The sequence below is a fragment of the Sinocyclocheilus grahami genome, unplaced genomic scaffold, assembly GCF_001515645.1.
Source record: "Sinocyclocheilus grahami isolate Dianchi unplaced genomic scaffold, SAMN03320097.WGS_v1.1 scaffold10.1, whole genome shotgun sequence".
In the NCBI taxonomy this organism is placed as follows: domain Eukaryota; kingdom Metazoa; phylum Chordata; class Actinopteri; order Cypriniformes; family Cyprinidae; genus Sinocyclocheilus; species Sinocyclocheilus grahami.
In genome coordinates this window covers 3,199,827-3,227,775 of record NW_015505189.1, presented here as the reverse complement: position 1 = coordinate 3,227,775, position 27,949 = coordinate 3,199,827, and the positions used below count along the sequence as shown (strand labels likewise).

The window sequence follows — 27,949 nt, the reverse complement described above, 5'->3', positions numbered from 1 at the left end:
TGTGTTCAAGGGTGAGAGGGCACCGTAAGGCCACCAGGCCTGTTGTAACAGAAATAACTTAGAATACAGAATGAAATGGCAGTGGATTTTGCTTTGGACTTGAGTGACCAATATTAATTAAAAAACATGTGAAGATCCATCCCAATCTCATTAGTATTTGTAGGTATTTATATTGTTAAAGCACATTTTGTACGTTTGGATATGCTGAAATGGACAAAATGGATGTACTGACAGCATCTAAAATATATTTAAAAAGTAAAAGTATGTACATATGCACAGAAACATAAAATATATTTGTACATCATAATATTATAGATATTTATTATATATTATACTTATTGTATAATAATACAGATATTTATTATGATTAATATATGATTAAAATATATTAGGCAGATAAATGTATACAGAAACAGTTCAACTTACAGTATTATACTATATAGATATTTGTAAACAAGTATTTTGTGAAGGATATATAATGAACACTGAACATAATTAATCTTACTGAGTAAATACAATAAAACCAATCAATTAACAGTGTTACTGGTCCCTCTGTTAGCCTATATAGTTTTATTCATATACTGAATTTTTATATATTTTCCCTTATCATATTAAGTTTTAGTAATTTAATTGTGTTTTTGCCACCTTTATTATTTTTTAATATAGTTTGTTTATCTCATTTAACACATGAATGTTGTTTTTTATGGTTTAGTTTTAATTAACTATAATAACCCTGCCTATTATTTTCATGATTTTAGTATTTCATGAACCTAAAATAATTTGTTGACATCTACTTTAAACGTGCTTGTTTTAAAGGTGCGGTCAGTACAAATGTTTCAGTGTCTTTGCACACTTTATGTACCTATGATAACCAATGAATGTACAGAATTTTATTTTATTTATTTTTTTTGATTTTTCAAAAAATTATTTCATTCAAATTGAATGATTTGAATGATTCAAAAGTGCATAATTTCACTATTCAAAGAGCAAAAAACTGCTAAATCTCAGGCATTGTCAAAACAAAGGCAAGAGAAACAAAGGTGACTCAACACATCAAAAATCTAGTGATTATATACATCAACTGTTGCCTTGATAAAGTTGTTGTTCGGGCAAATTAAATCTTACATTCCACAGATTTGATTCTACATTAATTGTGTACAAAGACAAATAAGACATGCAAAAATAGTCTTTATACATTTTCTGAATGAATGTTTTGTGCTTATCATGCACTATGCCAATAATGTGCACTGACCTGATTTTCTGATTACTTTTAGCAATACTGAATACTGAAGGAATACTGAATAAGTGACCAAGTTTACATCCACAAGATCATTTCAAGTATTTTTTAATTATATATGCAGTATATATACGTTTACCAAGGCTGCATTTATTTGATCAAATATACAGAAAATGTTTAAAATATTAAATAAATAATATATATATATATCTGACTTCACTTTAACGTCCTGAGACAGATCCAGACCCTGTTCAGCACTGAACTGGCAAGCAATTCCAGCTGCAGTGTTGAACCGATTCCCCATTGAAAGTCTCCGCATTATCCTGTCCTCTCGTGCATTTGTCTTACATATATATATATATATATTATAGTTTAAAATAACATGTTTTTCAATACATATTAAAATGTACTTTATTCCTGTGATGGCAAAGGATATTTTACATATTTTTGTAGAAACAGTGACACATTTTTTTTCAGTATGCTATGATGAATAAAAGTCCAAAAGAACAGAATTTATTTAAAATAGAAATGTAAAAACATAAATGTAAAAGTCTTTTGATTAATTGTATGTGCATTAAAATAATTTTAAAAAAGAAAGAAAAGAAAAAAATCTTTTGAATGGCAGTGTGTATACACTGTAAAAAACGATTGCTGAGATTAGTTATCTTAACATTTTTAGTAACTTAAAATTCAACATTAGACTAAGTAATCATGGTTCTTTTATTTAAGTTGGATATTTAAGTTAGCTCAACAAATTTAAAGTCGTTATAATTGCAGCAATATATATATTTTTTTTTACAGTGGATGTAAACATGAACATGAACTGGGGTCCATGGTCCCATTCAGGTTGGGCTGGAGCAGTACACAGAGGTACAGTGATGATGTGGTTTCACTGAGTGCCAAATCTATCACTCTGGTATAACTTGCACTGGATACTATGATATGGCCATTTCTATATATTGTAACCTTGTTACAATGAGTAAAAGTGTGTGAGAGACTTCAAAACGGTGTCTCACCAAATTTACATTTTAACATTTAACTTTTCCTCCCTACACTGTTAAGAGTTAACAAGACCCATGAACAGTAAGAGTATCCTACACAAAAAGAAAAGTGAGCTCAGAACATTGTTTCAGAAATATACTGTATCATATTTTAAATGACTCACTTTACAGAACAGCTGTTAGAAATGCAAGCGTAAGTTGCCCTTGGCTCCATGAACCCCTGGCTAGGCGCTGGAGTGTTTCTAATTTGCTCTCAAGTCATACACCCTGAGCAGTCTGTTGTGGTTTGGCTTTAAAGGTTAAATGTGCACATAAGGTGGTCCGTGGATCTAGTGAAAAAAATTTAAATAAAAGCAACACATTTCTTTAGAAGAAACTTCAATTACATCTGACTCAAAATGAAAAGATAAATATATACAAAATGGTGTATAGATAGGTATATATTTGACCAAAGCATATTACAGTGAGATACAAATACAGTCGATTTCAACAGTGAATTAATCAGCGATGACAGCAGAAGCTTTAAGGCAATAAGACGATGTGCATCTTTACAGTAGACTGCAAAAAGCCATTCGGAAGGTCAATAACAGAAATATCCATTTTGACTGTCAAATTAAGAAATGTATGGCAAAAGTTGTATATGAATGACAACTATTCATAGACGCGCAGCATGGGGATTTGTGTTTTGCATAAATGCAGTTATTCAGCTATATACTGTACAATATTTGGCAAGAGAACGCTAAGGCAAAGCTTTTTTAGTTAATGTTTTCTCATTCACTTTCCTTTCATAAATCAGTGATATTGTAGATCCATGATGTGCAGAAAATAGCTACAATGAAAAAAATAAACATAATCGCTCATTTTTCTTTCTGTAACAGAGATAGCAATTCATCCTTTTTACTGTCAAATCAGTTACTTGATGGAAACATCAAATCCCTTCTTCACTACTTTTGCCCTCATTTTTTAAAATAAAATGTAAACACTTTTGGACATCCTGCAGATTATTTCAGATTAACCCAGATCTCTTGACATTTTCTGTTCATAGAGAAGCTCCATCAGATAAATGTAATGTGAGCATGCAGAATTGACTAAACAGATGCTCCAAGTTTTGAGATTCCAGTTTCACTAAATGTGACTCCACCATAGTTTATACTCACTTGGTAGAAGAGGAGCTCATGACCTGGTCATGGAGAGAAAACAAGTAATTTGTGTATTTTATCATGTAACAGCTCTTTCACAGGCATGTTTAGAAGTCTGGCAAATTCTTCCAGATGCGCCTGCTCATTTTCATGCTTTACAGAGTCAAATGCAAAAAGGCACAAAGGCACCCGGGACGTGAGTGTAACATTTACACAAATAAACAAGTCTTTTATCTCTCATTCTCATTCACAGCCCACATTCCACACACACACATGTTGCCAACCCACAGTTGACCCTGAATCCATTTAGAGGGGATTTCGCTAAAGCAAAATAACAGAGTGTGATAGTAATCAGAGAGGTGGGCTTGCTGACAGCGGGGGCTCAGCTAATAACCAGCCTGTCTCGGATCTTACAGCCTAACGGTACAAATCAGGGTTTAACCTAAAGAGCCAGCGCTGTTGAAAGGAGAGGAACGAATGGATGGGAGGTGGTGGGACACGGCTCTGTCTCCCTCTCTCCGCATGAAGGAAGAAGAAAGAAGCATCTGGCTGTGAAGAAAGAACCCAGTTTTACAGGAGACATGAAAAAGGATTAAACGGGCAGGGAGATGAAAGTGTAAGTGGGAGTTAAAGAGAATACTGAGAGAGTTCAGGACTGGGGCAGATACAGGGCAGGGAGCTTGGTGTGTAATACATGTACAAACACACAGATGTTATGCAACGTTCATGCATATAGGGCTAGAACAGGCTAACGCACATATAAAGACTTCAAATACTCTCAGGCTGTCTTCAGTTTTCTCTTGGCTCGTAAGACACAAGGACATGTGCACAAGCGACGCAGATGTCTCCAGTAGGATGGACAGAGATGTGTGATGGAGTTTTGATGTGGTTGGTAATGGATGTGAGGGTTTATGTCCTTTTTTCTATCTTTTTCTGTCTCACTGTGTTCCTTTTCCCACTCCACTGAAGGGTCCAACCATCTTCATAGCAGCATAGTTCTATAAAAATGCAATACCAGTTTAAAAACGCAAAATTCTAGCACATTTTATAATCTATCTACAACTGTAAAATTTAAAAACGTAAAACTTAAATTTTCCTGTGCTGGCAAAGCTGAATTTACAGCAGTCATTGATCTGGTCTTCAGTGTCACATGATCCTTCAGAAATTAGTCTAATATACTGATTTTGGTGCTCAAGAAACTTTACTTATTATTATAAACACTGAAAACAGTTGTGCTGCTTAGTATTTTTGAGCAAACTTATACTTTTTATTTTTTGTCAGGACTCTTTGATAAACAGAAAGTTTAAAAGAAATATAAATCTTTTGTAACATTATAAATATCTTTACTGTCAGTTTTGTATTCTTTATTGTATCCTTGCTGCATTTAAGAAATTTTTTTTTTTTTAAAGTACTGTCCCCAAACTTTTAAACGGTTATAATATAATAATTAAAATAATAAAAATGGTACTATATGCACATATGGTTGGTTTCTTGATCCTGTATGTTTTACATTGTATGTATGGCTAACCTGATTTTGGTGCTCAAGAAACTTTACTTATTATTATAAACACTGAAAACAGTTGTGCTGCTTAGTATTTTTGAGCAAACTTATACTTTTTATTTTTTGTCAGGACTCTTTGATAAACAGAAAGTTTAAAAGAAATATAAATCTTTTGTAACATTATAAATATCTTTACTGTCAGTTTTGTATTCTTTATTGTATCCTTGCTGCATTTAAGAAATTTTTTTTTTTTTAAAGTACTGTCCCCAAACTTTTAAACGGTTATAATATAATAATTAAAATAATAAAAATGGTACTATATGCACATATGGTTGGTTTCTTGATCCTGTATGTTTTACATTGTATGTATGGCTAACAGTTGAAAACATTATTTCAACACATGTATGCTACACAGAACAATATGAAATGTCTTCAGTGTGCATGACTCTGTCTGTGTGCGTGTGTAATACTGAGTAACACATGCCACATTCCTGAACTACGATCAGAGACATGCATCTCTGATCAAACACTGCATGATCTCAGAAACCCCCATTTAAACTTTAATCTTGTTCTTTTATCAACACAATTACTACCATCCACACACATCCACACAGATACTTACAGGGAAGGCATAGAGAAAGACTCCAAGGAAGAGAAAAATGAAAAAGAGCACAAAGAAGCCCAGAATAAGCCACTTAAACCTCCTCCACACAATGAACTTAAACGTCTTATATGGGGATGAGAACCATAAGAATGAGGTCTCAGGACGCCTGGAGAGAGAGAAAGAAAGTATATTAGCAACCATATATTAAATCCACCTTGAGCTAAGGGCCAATAAAAAGGCTAATACGAAATGCCATTTTTTTGTTATTTGGTGAGAGGAATGCCTGTGATGAGTGTGCTTAACTTACTGTGGCTCATCTAGATGGGGATTCATGTTGGGCTCATCTCTGCCGAGTCCTGCAGGCCTCTCATCCTGCTCCTGCTCAGAGACGATTTCCAGTGACATTTCCACCTTTCCCTGAGTGACAAAGAGCAGCTCAGTTTCTTGTAGCTCAAAAAGTAAAGCATGGCACCAGCAAAACCAAGGTCATGGGCTCGATTCTCAGGGAATGCATGAACCGATCAATTGTAAACCTGCAATGCCATGTAAGTCACTTTGGATAAATGCATCTGCCAAATGCATAGTGTAACTGTAATGTAAAAGAGACATACAGGCTTGTAGTTGAAAAATTTATGATTAAAACATGTAAAAATATGATTAATAATTGTTTAATTGTCAGGATTCTGGACTGTCTGTGTTGTGTTTTTGCTCCCCATGTGCTCTGCTACCTAGGTGTCCTGTGTGTTTGATTGTTCACTGTTTCCAGGTGTGTCTCCTTATTAGTTTATCCTCCTCACCTGTCTGCCCCTAGATGGGGATTCATGTTGGGCTCATCTCTGCCGAGTCCTGCAGGCCTCTCATCCTGCTCCTGCTCAGAGACGATTTCCAGTGACATTTCCACCTTTCCCTGAGTGACAAAGAGCAGCTCAGTTTCTTGTAGCTCAAAAAGTAAAGCATGGCACCAGCAAAACCAAGGTCATGGGCTCGATTCTCAGGGAATGCATGAACCGATCAATTGTAAACCTGCAATGCCATGTAAGTCACTTTGGATAAATGCATCTGCCAAATGCATAGTGTAACTGTAATGTAAAAGAGACATACAGGCTTGTAGTTGAAAAATTTATGATTAAAATATGTAAAAATATTCTGGACTGTCTGTGTTGTGTTTTTGCTCCCCATGTGCTCTGCTACCTAGGTGTCCTGTGTGTTTGATTGTTCACTGTTTCCAGGTGTGTCTCCTTATTAGTTTATCCTCCTCACCTGTCTGCCCCTCGTTATCTGCCCCATTTAAGTTCTAGCCTGTGCCATTCTCCCTTGTCCGGTATTGAATGTTCATCGTGTGCTACATGTGTTCCTGTCTGCCCTGTATACCCCGTGTTGGAAGGAATAAAGGCTATAGGCCGTTTCCATTACCCTTTAAATTGCGCAAATTGCAATTGCAAATTGAAAATACGCCTAATGGAAACGCGTCAATTTCACAAAAACGGCCATATATCGCAAAAAAGGTTTTATGCTCGCATGAGGTGGTTTTTCAGGGAATGCTAAAAAGGATTAATTCGCAAAACTGCAATGGAAACGGCTTTTTCGCATTTACAGGTCACATGGCGTATGTAAAAAGTCATATGATCATTCTTCAATGTACTATAACCTCCAAGAAACACTTCATAAGTGGCCGCGCTCCAGTATAAGGGGCTTTCCCTACCATTAATACTTAGACAATTTACACTGCACACGTCTGTGGTGCAGTGTGGCTCTGATACGGTCACTGAAGCTGATTACGGCCACTCAATGCTTGTGTTTATGTTTTTATACAGTCTATGGTTTATTCAAGCCGTGCCACGCACGTTTCTGAAGCGGCTCTCTGTGCTGCTTCTGTAAAGATACACGCATAAGCCTCCTTTGAATAAATATAGCCAAAATCCCACCAAAATCCATTGCCATGACTTATCGCGAGAGGCAAAAGGTTACGTTTTAGCCGCATAACATTGGTTAATGGAAATGCCGTCATTTCGCAATACTTTTTTATCGACATTCAGAAAATATAGCCAAAGTTTTGCGCAAATCTGTAATGGAAACGCGCCTTGTGTTTACTGCGAATTCTCCTGTGTCTCCTCGCTCCTCAGTGTAGTATGACTGTGACATTAATATTATTTAATTTAAATTTTTAATATGAGAAGTATTATAAAAAATAGATTGAATTATTTAACTTATGTAATATTTAACTGAATATTTAAATACAATAAAATTTAACAGAACTAACCTGAAACCATAAATGTGCATTATAATATAAATAATAATTTTTTTTTACAGAAAATTACTTCAGTTTTCAAATATTGTTATTCAGTGCAGGACAGTCTGATTTAATTATCCTCCCAAACATAGAGTATGTTATATTGTGTCATAACTGTCTAAATATATATGAGAGGGTCTAATCGATATGATGCCAGCCATTTGATTTTAGTTATGAAACATATAAAAGGTGTAGTATGTGTCACCATAGAAAAATAGAACAATGTTGTGATGCAAGATGAAAACTAGAATTATGCTAACAGAAAAATTCTAATGAAATAAAAAAGTAAAACTGAAACTAAAAACCAAAACCTAAATAAATAAAATGGTGAATTTCTCAACACAACAATAACTCTGGTTTGTGTGTAACTCTTACTGCAAGTATCTTTTCATTTTCTCTGTCACACATGCAAGGCCACCAGCCTTTTACTGTCTTCTGCTCAAACAAAGACACCAGTTTGTCCTGGGACTGAGAGAGCATCTCAAGACCACACTTCTCTGGAGACTTTGCTGGACTCAGCATATGGTTCAGATCCATTTCCAAAGAGCCTTAGAAAGAGAGAGAGAGAAGAACCGAGCAAAAAGTTAAACAATTTATGTGTCACACAATGATACACTACAGCAGTGAAACATTAAATATAAGAAAAGAGAATATCTAAGTTTAGAACAGCAGATATACAGTATATTTAAATGTAGAAATAAGAATATAATAGAAGCAACAGTCAGCAAGTGCCCTAATCTTGTTTTTCGCAATCATTTCTCATAATATCAGTCAAAAAAGTCTGTGACCTTCAGACTTTGCTGGCAGTCTGTCGTTTTCTTTGAGGTTTCCCCATTGTGGTCGGATGCTAATTCTTTTACAAATGTACATAGATCTGTGTATTTTATAGAAGTCTTTAAGAAGTCAGGTCATAACTTATTTCTCTTCCAGTTGTGCTGACATGTTGGAAATTGGGTTCAGCTGATAATAATAGCATTAGCAGTAAAGATGTTATTGAGGGCTCATGTGGTCTGAATTATGTATTTGCGTTATTATTGTTAAGTGTATTTATGCTGACAGTCACGCTACACAACCATGCGGTGGGTAATCTCACACAAGTTAAGGAGGTTCAGGTTTTGGTAACCATCTCCCTGTACGCACATATCCATATAGACAGTGGTATAGGTTAATGACAATAAACCACACACATAGTCCTATCAGTGTTGTCCAGTTCCACAGAACATTTCTCTTCTGTCATGTCAAGGCTGAGAAATATGCTTGAAAAACAGCTTTGTGGTGCTTTACAAGTTTAACACGACTGAATTTGCTGAGGTTGGTGAAGCTGTGGAAGAGAGCTGAGGAGTGATCTGGCACGAGGGACGATTATTGGATTTTGGTCTTACCAAGGAAATCATCAAAGGAGAACTTGTCGTTGTCCCAGATCTGGATAGTAAGTTTAGGAGGAAGTTTTGTTTCAACTTTATCCAGACTCCAAAAATGCTCCTGCAGAGAAAGAAACATGTTGAAACAAGTTGACAGAGGTACAAACAGAACTACTTATTAATTTGTCATTTTGCCTATGCAAGTGTAACTGTTTATTTCACTGTAAGTGTTTTACTTTAACTGTGAAAAGTTTTCTGTTGTAATCAACATTATGCACCAAAAGCTGTTGAGTAAGCCTAATTATTAAATATTATTTTAAGCAACCCGGGCTAAGTACTAGAGATGCACAATATTACCATTCTCGCTGATAGTGACGAGTCAATAATTATTTTCATGTTAGAGCTGATAATATATACATATGGCAGATATGAAAGTATATTTTCAAAATATGTTATTTACATTATTATAATATTATGTTTAAATAAATTTAAAATAAAACAAAATAAACCATTTTAAATTTATATTTGCTACAAGTGAATTAAAGCATCAAAACATTATCATGTTTAATAAGATAAAAAAAGATATGGTAACTTTACAGTGTTATTCAATTATTAGTGCTTTAAATATTAATTTTAAGTGCACATTAGATGATGGAAAAGGTAATCCAAATGTAAAAATATGGTAAATGAGCTTGTACAAATAAATATCCAATACTGAGCAATTCCGAAAAAAAAGAAAAGAAAAACAAACTATAATACTAACCTGATAAACAGTTGATATTAAAGTTCTACACCATTTAGTCTAAAAAATTAAATATAAAACAAATATAAATCAACAATTTTAAACACTAAAAGAGAACTTACACAACATGTACAGTATGAAAAATGGATATTCATTTTGATATTTGTTAAATATTACATTTAACAGTTTTTAATTATTAATGAATTAAAGATTAAATTAGCTTTAGATGATGGCAAAGGTAATCTAAATATAAAAAAGTGGAAATGAGCATTAACAATTAAATAAATTCAATAATCTCAAATAACAGTCAAAAATCGATATAGTGTGCATCACTACTAAGCGCCTTGCTTGTGAAATTAAACCCAACAACCTATTAGTACCCAGCCCTACAAATGAGCTACACCACCTCTAGGAGAAACAGAGAGGCAGAAATAAACTGACAGACCAAGACAGCGACTGAGAAAGACAGAGTGAGGAAAAGATAGCGTGAATGTGTGAAGCAGAATTAGAAAGAGGGTGAGAGTCAGAGGGAGAGTGAGAGCCACCAAGAGCAACAGAAACGTTCCAGTCAGAAAAGAGTGTTAGCGACTCCCACAACAGCCCTGATTCTGCACCCCACCGCCAGACAGGATTCCATCTGCGTGACAGCATTCCCACCGTACTGTACCCGTGATGGATGTGCGGACAATCACGGTGAGGATAATGAACTCACGCTTGACAGAGCCGCACTGCTGCCGTTCACCGGTAAACAGGCTGCGCGGTCTGCACATCCTGCCTGACAACCGCATACAGCTCCATCAAAACAAACACTGCAAACAAGAACTCACTTCTAATTTATCACAGAGGGCCGTGTTTCATGCAAGAGAATCTGTTTCGCTATGTATCGGTTCTATTGTGTGTTGCGTCCAGCAAACTTCAGCCAAAGTGGATATATCTTTTGACAGCTGTTGCGGGCTGCTCTCAATTTAATGGGTGGAACCGCTATCTTCAATCTTACCATAACTGATCTCTTGCCTGCCAAAACCTCACTTTAAGTGCCTTGTCCATCACAACTGTTTTCCCTGAGATTGCTTGGATGAAGTCTGGACTGTCTTGCAGTTACAAGATGTTCATGTACCACGTTCGGTAAGTGGAAGCGTGCCAGATGCAGCCTGCAACATATCTGGGTTTGAAACATTGCATTAAACACCTGCCAACTGCAGTGATACCTTTCAAATCATGCAGGATGATCTATTCGCATCACCTATTCAGATTCAATCAATCTGAGATTTTCGTTTCAGCAACATAGCTGAAGTGCAGAGTGTGGATATAAATGTCGACAGGCCTAGCATCACTAGCTAACCACTAAACAAACCCGGTTTGAATTCTCTTTTTATGTCTTTTTCAATTGACAATTGACATATTTCCACTAAACTCAAAAATGTATATTATGTCGCGCCTTCTTATCAACAGTTCAGAGTTTTTTCATTTTGAGTTTTCCTTCATGTCTTTCTCAAATGTCTCCACTTAATTTACAAATGCAGATTACGTCTCACCTTCTTATCAATGGTGCAGAGCTGTTCTGCAGGTAAATAGTGGAAGGGGAAGAAGAAACGCCAGTTAAAGTTGCCCTCACCACCCAGTGATCGATAGTGCACATCTGTTTTCTGCTTGTTCTCTTCGTGGCCGTGCATCCAGCTAGGATTGAAAAAATAACATTCACAATTACCCGACACATCATTTCCAACACATTAGAAGACAATGCTGCTTAGCTGTAATTGACCTACAGCTTGGGTCTATGGTTGCCTTGCAACTGTGTTTTTTTGCTACTGATCGATAATTTTTGCAAGCCGTTGTTACTATTGGTCACAGTGGCAACAGACAAGCAACAGGCCCATGACATGGGAAACAAGAGCAACTTCATTTAACCAGAGCTCATACACACAAACCCAACAAGCCATTTATGACACCCAGATGTACCCTTTCACATAAATGTCACTCATCTTCTCCCCAGTAACACTGACATCATCCAAGATAACATCTCTTGTGTTCCATATAACACAGCGCAGGAAGAACCTATGGGAGCAGAAAACATGGATACGTTATGCTTCTAGATGTGTTTTGAAAACAAAATTGACAGATATTAAACCAAGGAAATGTTCTTACTTTTTAGCTTTGCGTGGCGTGATGTTGAATGGAGGTCCTGGTGGGCCTAAAGATTTCGGGAAAATGTCCACCCACATCTGCATGCGCCCCTGGGTTTTGGTAATAAAAGAGTGACAAGGCATGTCATGAAAAACATGAGAAAAGCATAGTGAAAGCTATATGAGATAATAGATTTTGCAAAAAATGAAATAATAAAATAAAATTGTATAAAAAAATTTAAATAGTATAGTATAAAATAAAATGCACTACATAATTAAAATAAAGTATAATATGAAAAACGAAATAAATTTTACTCTTTCAATTTAGTATAGAATAAAATACATTGCATATTTACAATAAGATCAAATAAACTCTATAGCATTTTAAATTAAAATCTTGCATAAAATCTACAAAAAAAATACATGTAAATAATAAATATAAAATATTATAAAATAATTTTAAAAAATTTAATTTTGGGAATAGGAATATGTGACTATGTAACCTGTTCTATATCTGGCTGTAGAGGGCTGTAGAGGGGTCGCGTCTCTACATGTTCAGGCACCAGATACTGCCTCTTCAACACCAACAGAGCTAGACGCTCCATCACTGGTCCCAGGTGAGCGTTAAGAGGTTTTCCTTCATCTGAGGGCCAAATATAGTCAACAATAAGGTCACTGTAGTTTAAACTCATACTGACATAAAAAAGCCAAAATGTTGAGGCACTTCGAACTTTTGTTTTTTTTTAGCTTAAAATTGGTTAACAGTTAGGAAGATTCATCATAATGTTATTTTACGTTAAAACCGTGAAATGGAACCACTATGTAACCTCTGAATTGATATGAAGAACATTTGGGCATCAAGTTTTATTAAGCCATATCCGAGAGCAGAAAAAAAGCCAACATTCATGAAGCATTCCAGTTAAATAGTCGGAAATGTTTATCTTTCCCTGTTCCTCAGATGATGCGTTGATTTCATTGCTGTTGATCTAAGAAGAGAGTTTCCCCTTGTCAAAAAGCAAAAAGAGAGAGCGAGGGAAGAAAAAAAATAAACGCCCACTGTTCAGTTTATGGTTTGAAACCCTGTGTCACGTCCCTGAGGGAAACATGGTTAGAGTGTGGAGAAAAGAGGAAAAAGATTGAAGTGGAGGAAGACCTTTCTGCCATGAAGTTGGATGCCCGAAAAGGCCACCTGATAATTGCTTTGACGCGCGGGTTGCAGCGGTTACATGGGCCAAACAAAGAGATGTAGTATTCCTCCGCGTCGAGACATGGGAGCAGGAGGCTGAGGAGCCTGCCACACTGTTGACCTTGGCTGAACATGCTTGCATGCTAGTTCACCATAAATCTGAAGCCGACCTCGTCCCAAAGCTTCATGGAAGGGAAAATGGCTGGAGAGCTTGGCTTTCTGTAGGCCATGTGTGACATCTGACTGGTTGAATGGCACCGTGGAACTTGAAGGGCTTGGAGGTCAAACCAGAAGTGCTGGGAGGATCTGATGGAGGTTACGCACAAGTAAGATCAACAAAATACACACCTAATGGTGAACTAGCATTAGTTAGCATTATCTTCCCAGGGGCACACTTTAAAACAGGAGGGGACGTCAGGTTGCTGTGGCAAGGAGTGATATATTTGCTGTGAATGAATGATTATGTCAGAGGTGCTGTATGTTTACACAGGTCTGTCGTCTTTACAATATCACACTTGTTTTTCTTCACACAGAGGGACAACTCATTCTTTCCGTTCATAGCGGCGAGCAAGAACAGCCAAGCGGCCTCCCCGACAGCTCTGTGATCCCACACACAAAGATATGATGTATGGCACAAGCCGAGACATATATCATTATTCTTTTTCTGTCAGTGTTTTCACAGAACCGCAGCCGATCTCGTGCTCGACTTGCTTTTTTTTTAATGACGGAAGATGTGATTGAGTCAGGCTGGTGCTTTGATTAGCTCTTACTCGTGACTAATGCTTTCAGCAGCTCCAAAGAAAAGACTTCCACTTTCTTTTTTCACTGTCCAGCCGTGGGTTTGATAGGTCGTGATGCCTGTGTTTATTCATACGTATGCACTCACGTAATACACAGTTCTCTAAGAAGCCACTCTTGGTAACGACAATCGCAGAATTAATGATCAAATATCATGAGCATTAAGTTCAGTGGTAGGAAACTAGGTCTGGTTGGGGTGTGTGTTTAGGACACTGACCAAGGTCTGCAACTGTGTACTCCTGTCCTCTGAAGTAGATTCTATCCTGCTTGTAGACTGGCAGTTTGTAGTTTTGCTTCTCGCACAGACGATGAAGTAACTGGGATGGTTTCAGCTGATCTCGCCACTGGTTAACTCCAGACCTGCAGTCGGCACAGTGACAAAAAGAGGGTAGCAGTGTGTAACTGAGCAGAATGTATTATCACAGTTACTGGGATTGCCAACAGTTAGTCAAAACTTAGGGTTAAGGACCAGCAAATTCATCTTAAACCAGCTAAGACAAGCACTTTCCCTTAGGCATAGTTGTTTTTTAAACAAGGATGCGTTTCAGCATTATAATATGACAATGCTTAAGCCAGTTTAAGGTGGTTTGCTGGTCTTTACTGGTTTGAGATTTTTTTCGATTTGAGAATCACAATATGACATTGGATTGAGTTTTACAACATTCATTTCCTGTTATTTACTGTTTTCATAATGACTCCTAATAATACCTGGTAGGTGGAAGGAAATATAATGAGAGACAGAGGCATTTCTTACAAACAGTAGGACTGTGGCAGGCTGCAGCGAGCACCATGACACGACAAGAAGCGATTCTCCAAATCAATGACAGTCTCTCCAATTTTCTCATCTTTAGTGACCATGTCATAATCATACAGCGTGATCTTTAGGTCCTTCTCAAGAGGCAGAGAGCAAGTCAGCTCAAACATCCTAAATGAGAATCAAAAGATATGCATTTCAATCTCTGAATACTTCCTTTGGTCAGAAATTATTTCACTTAAATGTTTTCAAAAGCACACCCTTGCTATTCAGTCATCATTTAGCCACCAGATCAAACCTTCCCTCTAGCACATATTCAACACCAAGACTCTTAGAATTAGGGACATCATCATTTTTATGAGTGTGGCGACCCCTGCTGGTATAATTGATCCTTGGAATGACGTGTTTCTATATCTGTGTGTGTGTGTTAGAGAGAGAGAGAGAGAGAGACTATGTTCAGGGACAGAAAGAAAAAGAAAAAAAACTTACTTTCCAAAGACAGGGTCCAAAGTACAGGGTATGTAATTGTCGTGGTCATCGACTGATTTCTTGCCAAGTGTGATCTTAACATAGGGGTCACACTACGAAAGAACAAGGAGTGCTTGTTAGTATGTGTTAACATAGCCACACACTCGCACATATATACCATAAGCGACAATATCCAAAACAGCATGCCCTCCTTTTGAAACTTAAAACAACTGCTCTTTGCTCTTTCGGTGGAAAAAAGCATCAAATCTCTGTGATCAGTGTGTGTTTCATAGGCAGCGAGTACATGTGTGAAATGTTCCATATCATAACTCCTGGCCTGAGTAGGTGATGAAAGGACGTCATCTTAGAATATTCGCAACTAATGAAGGGAAAGCCCATCTGACGCAGGGCCAGCGGTGGTGGCGTGTTGGCCAGGTCTCGGGCAGTGATTGCGAGTTTATGGTTGTGGGTAAAAGGGTGGCTCCATGTTTTCATAAAACAATTTCTCAGCTCTCTTATGACTCTGGCACTGCAGAGGCTTCGCAAAGGACTCGTCTGGCTGATGAAAAAAACTAAAGATTTGTGAATGCGTCTAGTGAAAATACAAGGGCTGTTGTAACAACCTCTCCCAACCCAGAGATGTATACAAGGTCACTGAAAAGCAAATTGCTTGTTAGCATGTTCCTTTCCTTTTTTGCCTTGTTTTGGCTGTGTTGTACCTACCTTGCCATTGGCATCTTTGGGCTGTAAGCCATAGGCCTGGATGATATAGACACGTACCAGGCACTCTTCTATACCGTTTGGGGGAAGTTTGCGGAACTGGCGTGGGGGTACGGGCATTGAGGGATCGTCAGGCAATGGATAGATCTTAAATGAGCCCTGAAGAAGGACAGGAGTCAGTGTAACTCATGGTGCAATTTAGTTTTACTTTTTTCTGGAGACCTGCTGTCTGGGGCCTCCAGACAAACCTCAAATTACACTTTAATCCCTCGAATTTAGTTCCCTCAAATCCTACTAGAACTAAACCAGTTTTAATTCAAATAAACCAGGAAAAAGTATCTAGACTCTTCAAATTAAAGGTTCCAATTAGAACTGAAATGGGTTTTACAGCCATATGCCGGATGCCATAGGAGGGTATTTTTTAAAAGTTCCAATATTACTGTTATTCTTTCATTATCTAAATAGATAAATATTAAAATAATAATAATAATAATAATAATAATAACAATAAAGCTGACAGAATCACATAACAAAATTACTAAAACCATAAATAAATAAATAAATAAATAAAAGCTATTCAAAATATCCCTAAATAGTACAATAGCATATAAACAATACTAAAACAACATTGGTCTGAAATGCTTCAAAACATCACCATGAGTTCCACAGAAGAAAGATAATAATGACAAAATGTTGACAAAATTATGACAATTTTAATGCTCTTTTTTATTTCTGTCTTTTTTATTTTACATTTAAAAAACCTTTTATTCCTTAATTCTTTCGAAAACATCAATGTACTGATGCTTTAAAAAACACAGAAGTAGGTTGCAAAGGGGCAGCAAATTTCCAGTAAATTTGCGGGAACTTTTCAAAAGGTTCCAAAAATCCTGGAAAGTTTCCGGAAATATTCAGCCTCTATGCACAATGTACCCAGAAACTAGTACAATGACTTGAATAACCCACAATGTATCTTCAGAAACATTTTAATCTCCAATAAAACCGTATAGCAACCTCAACTACCCTATAAAACATAACATGGTTCTTGGTAAGAGGCTTAGGGTGACCTAAAGGTCCCAGAACCATTAAAGAACCTCTATTTTTAAGAGACCGTTTCTGTAAAGAAGGCAAGGAGGCACATTTTTGGAGATCTAGACAGTTTACCAAAAGAATGGCATAAGACTCTGGATCTGTTGCAGAACACTCTAAATGAACAAATTGTTCAATGGTAAATTTGACAAAGTACAGACTGACCCTGCCAGGCATGTATGTGATCAGTTTAAATAGAAGGCCCAATTCAAATGACTTTTCATTAGCTTAGATAATAAGCAACGACACCCATCCATTGCTTCATCTGGCGCCGTCTGTTTTTCCTCTTGGAGACTGAATGAGAGCGCACGAGATAGAAGTTGATAGTAGCTGAGAGGTTATGAGTGACCCTACCTTGAACTCTCCAACAACAGAAGGGTCTTCACTCTCATTCTGGACTCTTCCACGGTGAAGTTTAAACGTTTGACAGAAATCAGCCAACTGCTCGAAGCCTTCAACCTTCTCCAGTTCCCTGTCATACACCTGAGAAAGGAAGCACAGGAGAGTGTGTGATATATGATTTGGATGCAGATCTAGTTCTTTAAAAATGTGCTCTAATCAACTGAAAGGGCTGAAAGGACACATACTATGCACAAGACATTCATTGTTTGTCTTGCCAAAGCAGTTTTCTTTAGAATCTTGGACTCTGAGATCTTTAATTGTGGTTTTAACATTTCAGGCGCAAGCCAAACATCCTCAAATGCATCATTAATACAAAAAGATCTGGAAATTCCTGATTATGAGAATGTTTAAAAATGGCAATAAAAATGCACAAAAACGATATGTGCCTGAGGAAAATATGCTTGGCCATGACATTACACAACTTTTAACTAGCGGCGCACAACTCTCCAACCAAACGGCCACCTAGGAGACAACTTAGTGACAAAAGTATGAAGGAATCCTCATAAGCGAGTCGCTCTGTTTTTCTAGTTGACTCACTCAGGCCTGGTCCCTGAACGTGTGACACAGCACATGAAACCCTCTCCCAGTCTCTTTTGCTCTTTCCCTGCCTTCAATCTCTCCCTCAGGCACCATTAGCCCAAAATAACAGCTCATCTCAGCAGTTTTAGGGAAAGTGTTTCTGTCTGCTGCTCCTCCCGGTGCGTGGGACACTCTCACACAGTGACAGCCAACAATCGAACCCCGGGCCTCGCAGGTAGCCCTGAGACCTGAGCCCCTGTCAGATGACTAACTGGCACGTTTAGATCGGAAAGGTTGGAAAGAGTGGCTAAGGCAAGAAGAGAGAGAATGTGGTGACAGGGGAGATCGCTGACAATCCGGCCAGAGATCGAGGGATGATAGGGAGGTGTGGGCTGGGGGAAAATGGGCCGATGACGTCAGTAACGGAGCCCTTGTCTGCACTTGGTTATCCCCCTGCGACAACCCCGACATGAATTCATCGGAAAAGTTGGGAATCTGGCAGCCACAGGCTCTATTATAAATGAATAAGCTTGTGGGAAGTGGGCTGGAGTGGACTGGAGTGAGCTTTTGAAAGTAGGCATGCGCACTCCAGAGAGAGACCACAGGACTTTGACGTTCTGGCATCTTTATGTTTGGTTTTCTTTGGGCACTGATAATGTCACTATAGTTACTATTAACTTTTGCTGTTAATCTCCATGTACAGATTTCATACTGCTGGGATTGTTTTAGACGTGCCATTTGGGAGACATGAGGATGAAAAAACAATGACAAAATGTTAGTTTTTGGTTAATTATTCCTTCGAGTTCCACAGAGAACTTTTTGTTCTCAAGTTGTGTAGGAAACCATGTACTGGATTCTTTAAAGGGATAGTTCTTCCCCAAAATGTTCTGTCATCATGTTCATGTTCATGTTCATGCTTCTGTGACTGTCCACGCGATTGGGTATCTGTTAGTAAACATCTAGCCATAACTTTCTAACACCGCATTGTTTCACACTACACAAATTTGGCACTGCAATGTGAGGTTAATGGCACAAAAGCTAACCCTGCTTTGGAGTAGGCTTTCAAAACCTTGGGTAAAAAGTAGTGCTGTCAAACAAATTTAAAAAAATTAACCAATTAATCGCAATTAATCACGATTAATCCCACCTAACATTAACGTTTTTAAATATACTTTTATATTTCAATAATTTCACATTCAATCTTTAAATTAATGTAGAAACAACATAAAGATAGTATTTTTTTTAATATTTGTTTAATGCCATCTTTTTTATGACTGACTATTTTATCACTGATACCAAGGAAATTTATTTTTCTAATATTTAACCATTGACTATAGTCATTCAACATTAAAGTATAATTGAGAGCTATCAAATTGAACATTTATTACACTTGAAAAAATAACAGCTTCTAATTTAAGCAAGGGATAATGTACATCCAGCCGGTTGTTATCGCAGAATAACCCCCGACAGGGTGATCAAGACCCCGGAGCGAAGCGGAGGATGTACATTATCCCGCTTATTACATGGCTACTTGCCACATAAGTAAATAATTAGACACAAAGTATTGATTTGAGTCGAAATATTTGAACGCAAAGCTTCCGTGAACACAGCAGTTGCGAACAAGTGGCAAGTTCAAACTAGACGGGCATTTGAGGGATACGGTGCAGTCAAACCACTTATTACACAACATTTTACCACAAAAATAATTAAGGTGATAAAATATATTGATTTATCTTACCAGTTTGTTTGTTATATCTTATAATCCATTACAGTGTACAAAAATCGTCGCAAAATGGCAGCAGCTGCATTTGTATGAAATGAGAGAGCAAGTCCGCGATACCAGGATGACATAATTAAATAAGTGTACACATAATACTGAATTGAAGTTTAATATTTTATTAGCTAACCAAACGCAAAGCTTCCATGAAAAAAAAAACTCTTCCTTGCAAGAGTATAGCGCAGACTTCGGTTACCCTGATGAGCCCGTGTTATTAGTTTTTACCAGTTGTTATCGAGGGATAACATACCTCGGAATGTTGCGACTGACCAATCAGAATCAAGTATTTCACAGAGCCGTGTAATAAGTCAACTTAAAACAATCTTCACATAAACCCATTATAATAAATGTCATATTTAGCTGCCCTTCAGCTAGTAGGAAATATACAGAAACTAAATAGTTATCAAACGCTACATTTTAAATTAAATATAGATGAATCCTTAAATCTACAATAGTTACTGATTTCCTCTTTTTTCTTTTGTTCTTTGGTTATTTTGGCTGCTTTATGAGCTGCCGCTGCTGAACATCATGCAGATCTGACACGTATCGTATTTTCTCACAACTCTTTACCTTTTCTGACTCACTTCAGGTCTTAAAGTCTCTACTAATGAGCTGACGAGTTAAATCAGGTGTGTTAGATGAGGAAGATAGTGCTGGGTGCTCCAGGAAAGTTCTGAAAACCATTGCATTTCAAAGACATGTTCTTAAATGTGACGCATATATAAATACTTACATACACACACAGTTTTAAGGCAGCTTTAATCGCCTTTTTGGTAACTTCATGACTTAACTGACGACATAACAATAACACTGCATGCTCATAGTTTCATTTGTGCTTTAATATGAAATTATATACAGTGTGCGCCACTGCATTTGTGCATGCAGTTGAAGAGCATGTGCTACAAGCACAGTATTATGGCTGACAAGACAGGAAAATTAGTTTTTACTGACATATGGCCTGACAACATCTCATCTGACCACACGGTTCACTGTTTTATCTTCTGAAGCTCCCTCGTCACCTGTACCTTTTTCGCACTATTTTGATTAGCGCCTGGCACTGAGGTGAAGTTGGAGTGCACATCTGAAAAATCTCCCATTTGATGTGGTCGTAAAGATGCTCTGCGTCTAAATAAACACAAATCTTGTCAAGAAAAAAAGAGACCGCCCCTGGGTTAATTGCATTAAATATTTTTTTCTTAACAAGTTAAACTGAAAAAAATAATCACATGCGTTAATGTGCTAATTATGACAGCACTAGTACAAAGCATTGTTAACCCTGTTTATGAATTACAAGAGTGAAACTTTAACCTAGGTTAAAAGTGGGGTTTAGAATGGAGATAACCCAGGGTTAAGCGCCACGTGAAAAGCCCTTTAGTGGTTTTTGGGGTCTAATGTTGTTTTGGACCCCACTGATTTCGTATGGACAAAAACAGTTCTTCAAAATATCTTTTGTGCTTATGTACCTTTTGTATGAAATAAAGTCAGTCATGCACATTTGGAACAACATAAGGGACAACATTAGTTCAATGCCTTACCTGCAGCGTATCGAAGCCCTTCTCTAGATAACTGCCACACTTGTTTCTCTCACCCGTGGAGGCATAAAACTTGCTCCACCAGTCCATAAATTCATCCTGCTGTAGACACAGAGCAAGAAAACAAGAGAATGGAAAGAAACATTTAAAGCAAGGAAGGTCAGTACATATCTGACACCACATCCCTCATTCATTAGACCCCTGCTTAATTAAATCAATCATTTCATGAACAAAAATATCTAGACTGAAAGCAATAAAAGCCTCAACTTACCCATCGCCCCAACTAAAGCATGTCCAACAAATTCAACACAAGAAGACAAGGTTAGAAAAAGCAAAGTATGAGGAATAAAAGTCGAGAGAAAATACGCTCAAGTGTCAAAACATTTTAAGCAGACAGACACATGCACGAGTGACAGTGACACCATCCACAGACCAAACGACCAGTGGAAACAACCCTTTCCATAACTTAATTTTTTCCATAAGTGACTGATAAATCATCCCTCTGCTGTAATGCCCGTAAGAGTAAGCATATCAACTGAAACTAGAAAGAAAGCTTTCAAATTGTCATTTTCCTGGTACTTTCATGGGTATGGTTCAGGAGTGCTGATGTTCTGCTGCAATTTGATGTGCTAATCGCCACTGATACAGTAAGCCTCGCCAACGCTCACTCATTCCATGTGGAAAGTGTGGGAATTTTTCAAAAAGGTACAAATCAGGCAGTTCCCACCTCAGCCAGCACCATATTCCCATCCAAGCAAAAGACAAGAGTGTTGTTAATGTGAAACACCCTCTGCAAGTGACACTGCTTCAAAACAAGAAACAAAAGTGTAGTCTGATTATGAAGCAAGTATTGTCCAAATATGTGCGTGTGTGTGTTTGACAGATGGATGAAAGACAGACTAAGCCACCATGGCATAAAACACAGTACGTTTAAGAGAGACGAGATCCCTCCGCTGGCTGGACCCACGCACACTGCTCTCTCTTCCAGAAGGCCAGTTTCGACTCACTACGAGGAGAGACTTCAAGTTTCGCTTCCATTGTTCTTTTAACTTTTACGATGAGAGAGGAAAAACAGTAGTGATGGAGTAATGCCAGGCTCTGCTGGATTTTTTCCCTCGTCTTAGTTGTTAAGGAGTGTGGTGGTGTGGCGTGCGTTTTGGTGGCCAGGCAGGGGGCCGACAGTGTTGTTTAAGTGGCCTTCATGCCACTGCTGTGCCAAGGAATACGTGTGTACTCGTGTCAGAGTGTGTCTCTACAGTACAAGACTGTGTGTTTATGTCTGTATGTGAGGGCAATATCCTGTTTATGGTCACAGACCAACAAATTGTGTACATGTGTGCTGCACAGTAAACTCAACAGGAGAAAAATGAACAAATATGAAAATAAATTCTCTCTAAAATTGATATCGGAGCTATGGCTTATAGCGGGTAGTGCACATCTCTGACACATTGAATAGTGAGTTATATGTGGACGACATGAGTTTGAATATAGTTTATTTTGGAAAAGGCCAATAAATCAATCAATCAATCAATCAAAACAAACTTTGAATGAAGTCTTTTTCGTAAGTTTTTCATAATCTGAAATAATAAATAAAAAGAAATAAAACAGTGTGCCTTACCATTCAAAAGTTTGGGGTCCGTAAGTTTTATTTAATGCTTTTGAGATGGTCTTTTATGGTCACCAAGACTGCAATTATTTGATCAAAAATAGAGTAAAACAGTATTATTCTGTAATATTATTACAATTTAAAATAACTCTTTCCTATTTAAATACATTTTAAAATGTAATTTATTTCTGTGATGACAAAGCAGAATTTTCAGCCTTCAGTGTCTGAATTTTTCAGTCTTCAGTGTCTCATGATCCTTCAGAAATCATTTTAATATGCTGACCTGGTGGTCAAAAACATTTCTCCTTATTATCAATGTTATATAATATTTTTGTGGATACATTTTTATGTTTTTTTTTATTGCACAGAAAGTTCAAAATAACATTCATTTGAAATAAGTATAATTTGTAACATTATACATGTCTTTACTATCACTTATGATCAACTTTATAAACATTCTTGTTGAATTAACATGTTAATTTCTTTCAAAAAAAAAAAGTACTGACCCCAAACTTTTAAAATGGTAGTGCACTATACTTAATAACGTAGAAAAAGTGTCACAATATAAAGCTCCAGAATTGCTCAGAAAATATGAGACTCTGTAAACCAATGAAAGAACCAGCAAAAACAGTAGTTTTTCTAAATAGTAATTGTATTAGGAGGTAAGCACTTACAGAAGAGATGTGTGCAGCACATGTGCATGACAATAAGTCAGAACAGGTTAAAAGACAGTGCCAAGTTTGGTGGGCAGTCTGGACACAGATTGAAAAGTCATAAAGCTCACAACATTACAGTCAAAAAGTTTTAAAAACAGTAAATCCAATCATTTACAAAAGACATAAAACATTTAGACAAGTGGATGTAACTTGAAAGCTCTAGAAGTTAGAGTCATGTTGGTATCAGGTCAGAGATTTTGTAAACTCAGATTTAAACAAGAACTTCCTCAAGCCAATATAATAAAGGAGAGAAATTAATGATTAATTAATACCCAAAGGCGGCACACGGGGTAAATGGGACTGGGTGTGCGGCAAGGATTTGCAAAGTATTGTGAAGTTGCTTTCAGAATCACTTAAGCTGAGTTGGCCTGACTGTGTGGCAGTCTAACCGGCCCTGAATAGTGCTTTTCATAGTACTGCCACATGTCTCCTCTCTTTGTCTGACAGAGCTATTAAAGCGGAGCCTAAGGACGCCGTGACAGCCATGTTTCCATACTAGCTACTATGTGTGTGCGCCTTAGGTGTTTGTGTGCAAGTTTGTGTTAATCTGTGTGCTTGCGAGTAAGGAAAAATGTTGTTTCTGAAATGATGTGTAATGAGAGTGTGCATGTGCGTCTGGTCACCCAGACACTTTGAGTGCACCAGATGTATGCGTTTAGTTATTCTATACTTTGCCCAAAGGTTTTAGGGCTTAGGGGTATTATTGAAATAAGCACTGCACCAGAGAAGACCGCACCATATAAACCTGGGTGTATATGTGCGTGCATGCTCGCAAAAAGTTAAACACACCCTCATGTTATACAGATGAAAAGATAATATGGGAGTGATATGATTCTAGACACCGGGAAACCCGGGAAACCTAGAAATTTCAACAAATTTGAGGATTTATAATGGCTGCTATGCCCATGGCGGCCTGGTACTGGAACAGGGTGGTCGGAGAGGCTGAGGGAAAACAGTGAACTTCACTGCTCCTCCAAAAATTAATTCATGCAAAACCTGGTAAATGGTTGCAAACATTCTCAATTCCTGAGGTGAAGGTTACTGTAGGGCACTGGTGGTGTTAGCTTTGGGTCTGAAAGGGCTTGTGTGCACTAGTGATGAAAAATAACCAAGCAGAGTTGGTAACAATTGAGCACTGAATAGGCTTTTAACATAAGTTATGTTTAGAATATACTGTACAGACATTCCATGTGGCTTGATTGACGATTCATTCAGAAATATAAACAATATCCAAAATTACCTCAGGAATTTGTGACATGGAGTTGGTGGAAAACCTGTAGGTTCTAAAGCAGGTAAATTTAATCCACGACTTTACAATTCAGTCCTTCATTTTTCATGAATGTTGTGATGGAGTGCAGTAGAGGCTGTCAACATATTCATATAGCACATATACTATACAGTATATATAGTACTTTTGAAATATGCTAGTTTGGTGCCGTTTTACCCGGTCGACCTGTATAGATATGCTTAAGTGTATTTAATATAGTACCTACTCAGTATGCAAATGCATACTGCGAATGCCACAATTGACTTGTAAATATCAAAGATGGCAATGTACAGTACATCACATGGTAACGTCTCATCACAGTTGATGGAACAATATTTTATAAACAAGTGCAATGAAGGAACAAATTAATTTGTCAAATCATCAGTGTACAGCACTGATTCACAACCTTTTTTACTCCAAGGTCCCCCAGGGTCAATAACAATATTCAAAGGCTTATTTTAAACGACTAAGGATAAGAATTTTTTTTATATTCAATAGATTTCATCTATACCACCTGATCAAATATTTTAGAGCTTGCCGTAACTACAGAAATGTATATCCATTACAATAATGCTTACAGCATTTAAAGATTTTATTCATTTACTTGACTTTTTCCAGCTCTAGAGATCACACTTTTAAAATGTTAAGTTTTAAAGCAATTTAAGTAATCTTGAAGCCCTCTTGGAAGTTTACTGAGGCTCTCTAGTGGGCCCTGGTGTACAGCACAGCAGTTGGGACATTTTTTTTCACCTCTGCTCTAGCTTGTTCCTAGTCTAGCTCTCTAATAAAGCTGGCTATAAATATACATTATAAATATTGTTGGCCCTGTGACAGTCGATTGTTTCTCTATTGTAAGTCACTTTGCATAAAATCATCCATAATAATACAATATCATAAAGCCAGTACTGCCCTTCTCAACCAGGATTTTGAATAAAAGCTAAAGGAACTTTTGAATGCACATATACATTTATAACTGTATTTATTTTGGTCAAGGGCAGCCCGTGTTCACTAAGACGTGTGCTGTACTGCTTCACTGTCTGCACATTTCAGCAGAGTCAAGGCATTCTTTCAAATAACCTTCAACATAGTTTCATGGTCTGAAGAAAATTAAGCCACCAACCAATATTCCATTTTATGAGCAACCACAGTTCTGCATGTTTCTTTTTTTCTCCTCTCAAAACTACTGATGCGTTTTGGATGTCAAGTACTAAGACTGGCAAAACTGCTGAAATACCATTTGTCCTCTGGAGTGTCTGAAGGCTTGGCAAAGACTTCAGTAAACACTGCATCACCACGGTGCAGGCCTGTGTGTATGACAGTTCTCACAAAGCATAGAATAGAATAGAATAGAATAGAATAGAATCGAATCGAATCGAATAGAATAGAATAGGTATGGCCCAGCTTTAGGCCAAACTAAATTTGAAATAATTAGATAATTATTAGGGTTTTATCAGGGTTTTGTTTTTTGTTTTTTTTTGGATGACAAAGATTTCAAAATATGATGATCCTTTGTGTGAGACCCCCCAAGGCAATTATACAGTTCATGTAAAAAAAAAAAAAAAAGGCACTGTAATATTGTAGTATGCATTATGCAAAGAAAAGAATATTAAGCAAATTATTTAAATATTATCTGGAAAATATATACTTTGTATTAAGCTGAAAGTGTATTTTTTTCCACGCACTATATATATATATATATATATATATATATATATTGTATTAAACATATTTAATAAAGTTTTTTTTGTTTGTTTTAACAGCCCAAAAAAATCATTTTGTAAAACTTTGTAAAATAATTTTTTGTACTGCCCTTCTAGCACCCTCCTGTGGATTCTAGACCCCAGTTTAAAAATCTGTGAATCAAAAGACCTCAAAATAATGAAGCACATCTCATTAAAATTACAATGAGAAAAAAAAATGTATGAACATTTCTCTCCTCTCCATATTTTTTCTCTCCCTCTTGAGAGCAACAGGACAGGACTGTGGCTCATAGAAAGTATCTACAAAATGTAATTTAAAACTGATTGAATACACATTTTCATCTCTCTCTCTTTTTCTTCCTTTCACTTATTCTTTTTCTTTCTGTTCTTGACATTTGGCTATGAGGGGGAATCTTTTAACAGCCCTATTTACTTTGGCTCTGGTGAGAGAGAAAATTTGGGGTTTTGATCATCTGGTTTGAATGTTTTCTAATAAAATAAATATCTTTGTTTGCAAAAAAAAAGAAGAAGAAACCTCTATGTTTTAGCAGGAGAAGGGAGAAAGTACTAAATTTAGAGTGTGATATAAACAAAAAGTTATATCAAAGCATTCTGCTTAGTCCTAGCTTGATCTAAGATCTAGAACCGAAGCCTTAAATCTGTGGAGATCATGTGACCAAGACCAAATTGGACCATGCTAAGACCTGTACGACATCCAAGAGTAAATGGGCCTAAAAAGATGACAGAATACACACAACTCCTATATGCTTGCTTCTCTTTTCTTGGTCACTCATTCACGATCCTGACTTTTTTTCTTTTAGAAATGAAATGAAGGATAGTTTGAATCCATTAAGTCTCCTTGATCTTAACACAAAACAGGATTCCTCTCTTGGAGGAACTGTGTTCTGCAACCAGTCATAAGCGTAACAAAGAGAACTTTGCAGAGTCAAAGACAAATAACTTTGCCTCATAAATAAAAAATAAAATTAAATAAAAAATTAACAATTGTCTCTCACCCAAAGTTCCTACAGTCAGTCACATGCACAAATCCTTCCTCGAGTTTCCACAAACATTTGCGTAAGCACTCACAAACCAGCTAGGTCTCCTACTAGCATATATCTGCCTGATTAGAGGCATCCGTTAACATAATTAGACTGGTGAAAATATCATTTGGAAAAACTCTTTATGGTCAGAAGTATGTGGACCAAACACCACACCCTTATTTGAGCATTTAATTTCAAAACCATGGGTATTGACAGGGAGTTGCAGCTATAACAGTTTTCAATCTTCTGAAAAGGCCTGGAACATGCTGTGGGGATGTTGTGGGATATGAAAGATGTTGTAACATGGCTGCAGGGATTTACTCTCATTCAGATACAAGAGCATAAGGGAGGTTAAGCGCTGATATTGGGCAATGGGG

General features: G+C 37.0%; 1 protein-coding gene across 1 annotated transcript in view; it reads right to left on the bottom strand.

The window, feature by feature from the left end:
* Window positions 1–2,666: 2,666 nt before the first annotated feature.
* The window catches only part of LOC107594374 (dysferlin-like), a 77,905-nt gene continuing 52,622 nt past the window's right edge, over window positions 2,667–27,949 (bottom strand). The window contains exons 30-44 of the mRNA XM_016284395.1: window positions 21,244–21,342; window positions 17,365–17,493; window positions 15,928–16,083; window positions 15,226–15,317; window positions 14,737–14,907; window positions 14,200–14,342; window positions 12,502–12,641; window positions 12,021–12,109; window positions 11,835–11,930; window positions 11,411–11,552; window positions 9,155–9,254; window positions 8,148–8,320; window positions 5,790–5,899; window positions 5,501–5,648; window positions 2,667–4,375 (exon numbers count right to left, since the gene is read on the bottom strand). Coding sequence (XP_016139881.1) covers window positions 4,316–4,375; window positions 5,501–5,648; window positions 5,790–5,899; window positions 8,148–8,320; window positions 9,155–9,254; window positions 11,411–11,552; window positions 11,835–11,930; window positions 12,021–12,109; window positions 12,502–12,641; window positions 14,200–14,342; window positions 14,737–14,907; window positions 15,226–15,317; window positions 15,928–16,083; window positions 17,365–17,493; window positions 21,244–21,342 — 1,848 coding nt within the window. The 3' untranslated portion in view covers window positions 2,667–4,315. The remainder of the gene's footprint in view (window positions 4,376–5,500; window positions 5,649–5,789; window positions 5,900–8,147; window positions 8,321–9,154; window positions 9,255–11,410; window positions 11,553–11,834; window positions 11,931–12,020; window positions 12,110–12,501; window positions 12,642–14,199; window positions 14,343–14,736; window positions 14,908–15,225; window positions 15,318–15,927; window positions 16,084–17,364; window positions 17,494–21,243; window positions 21,343–27,949) is intronic.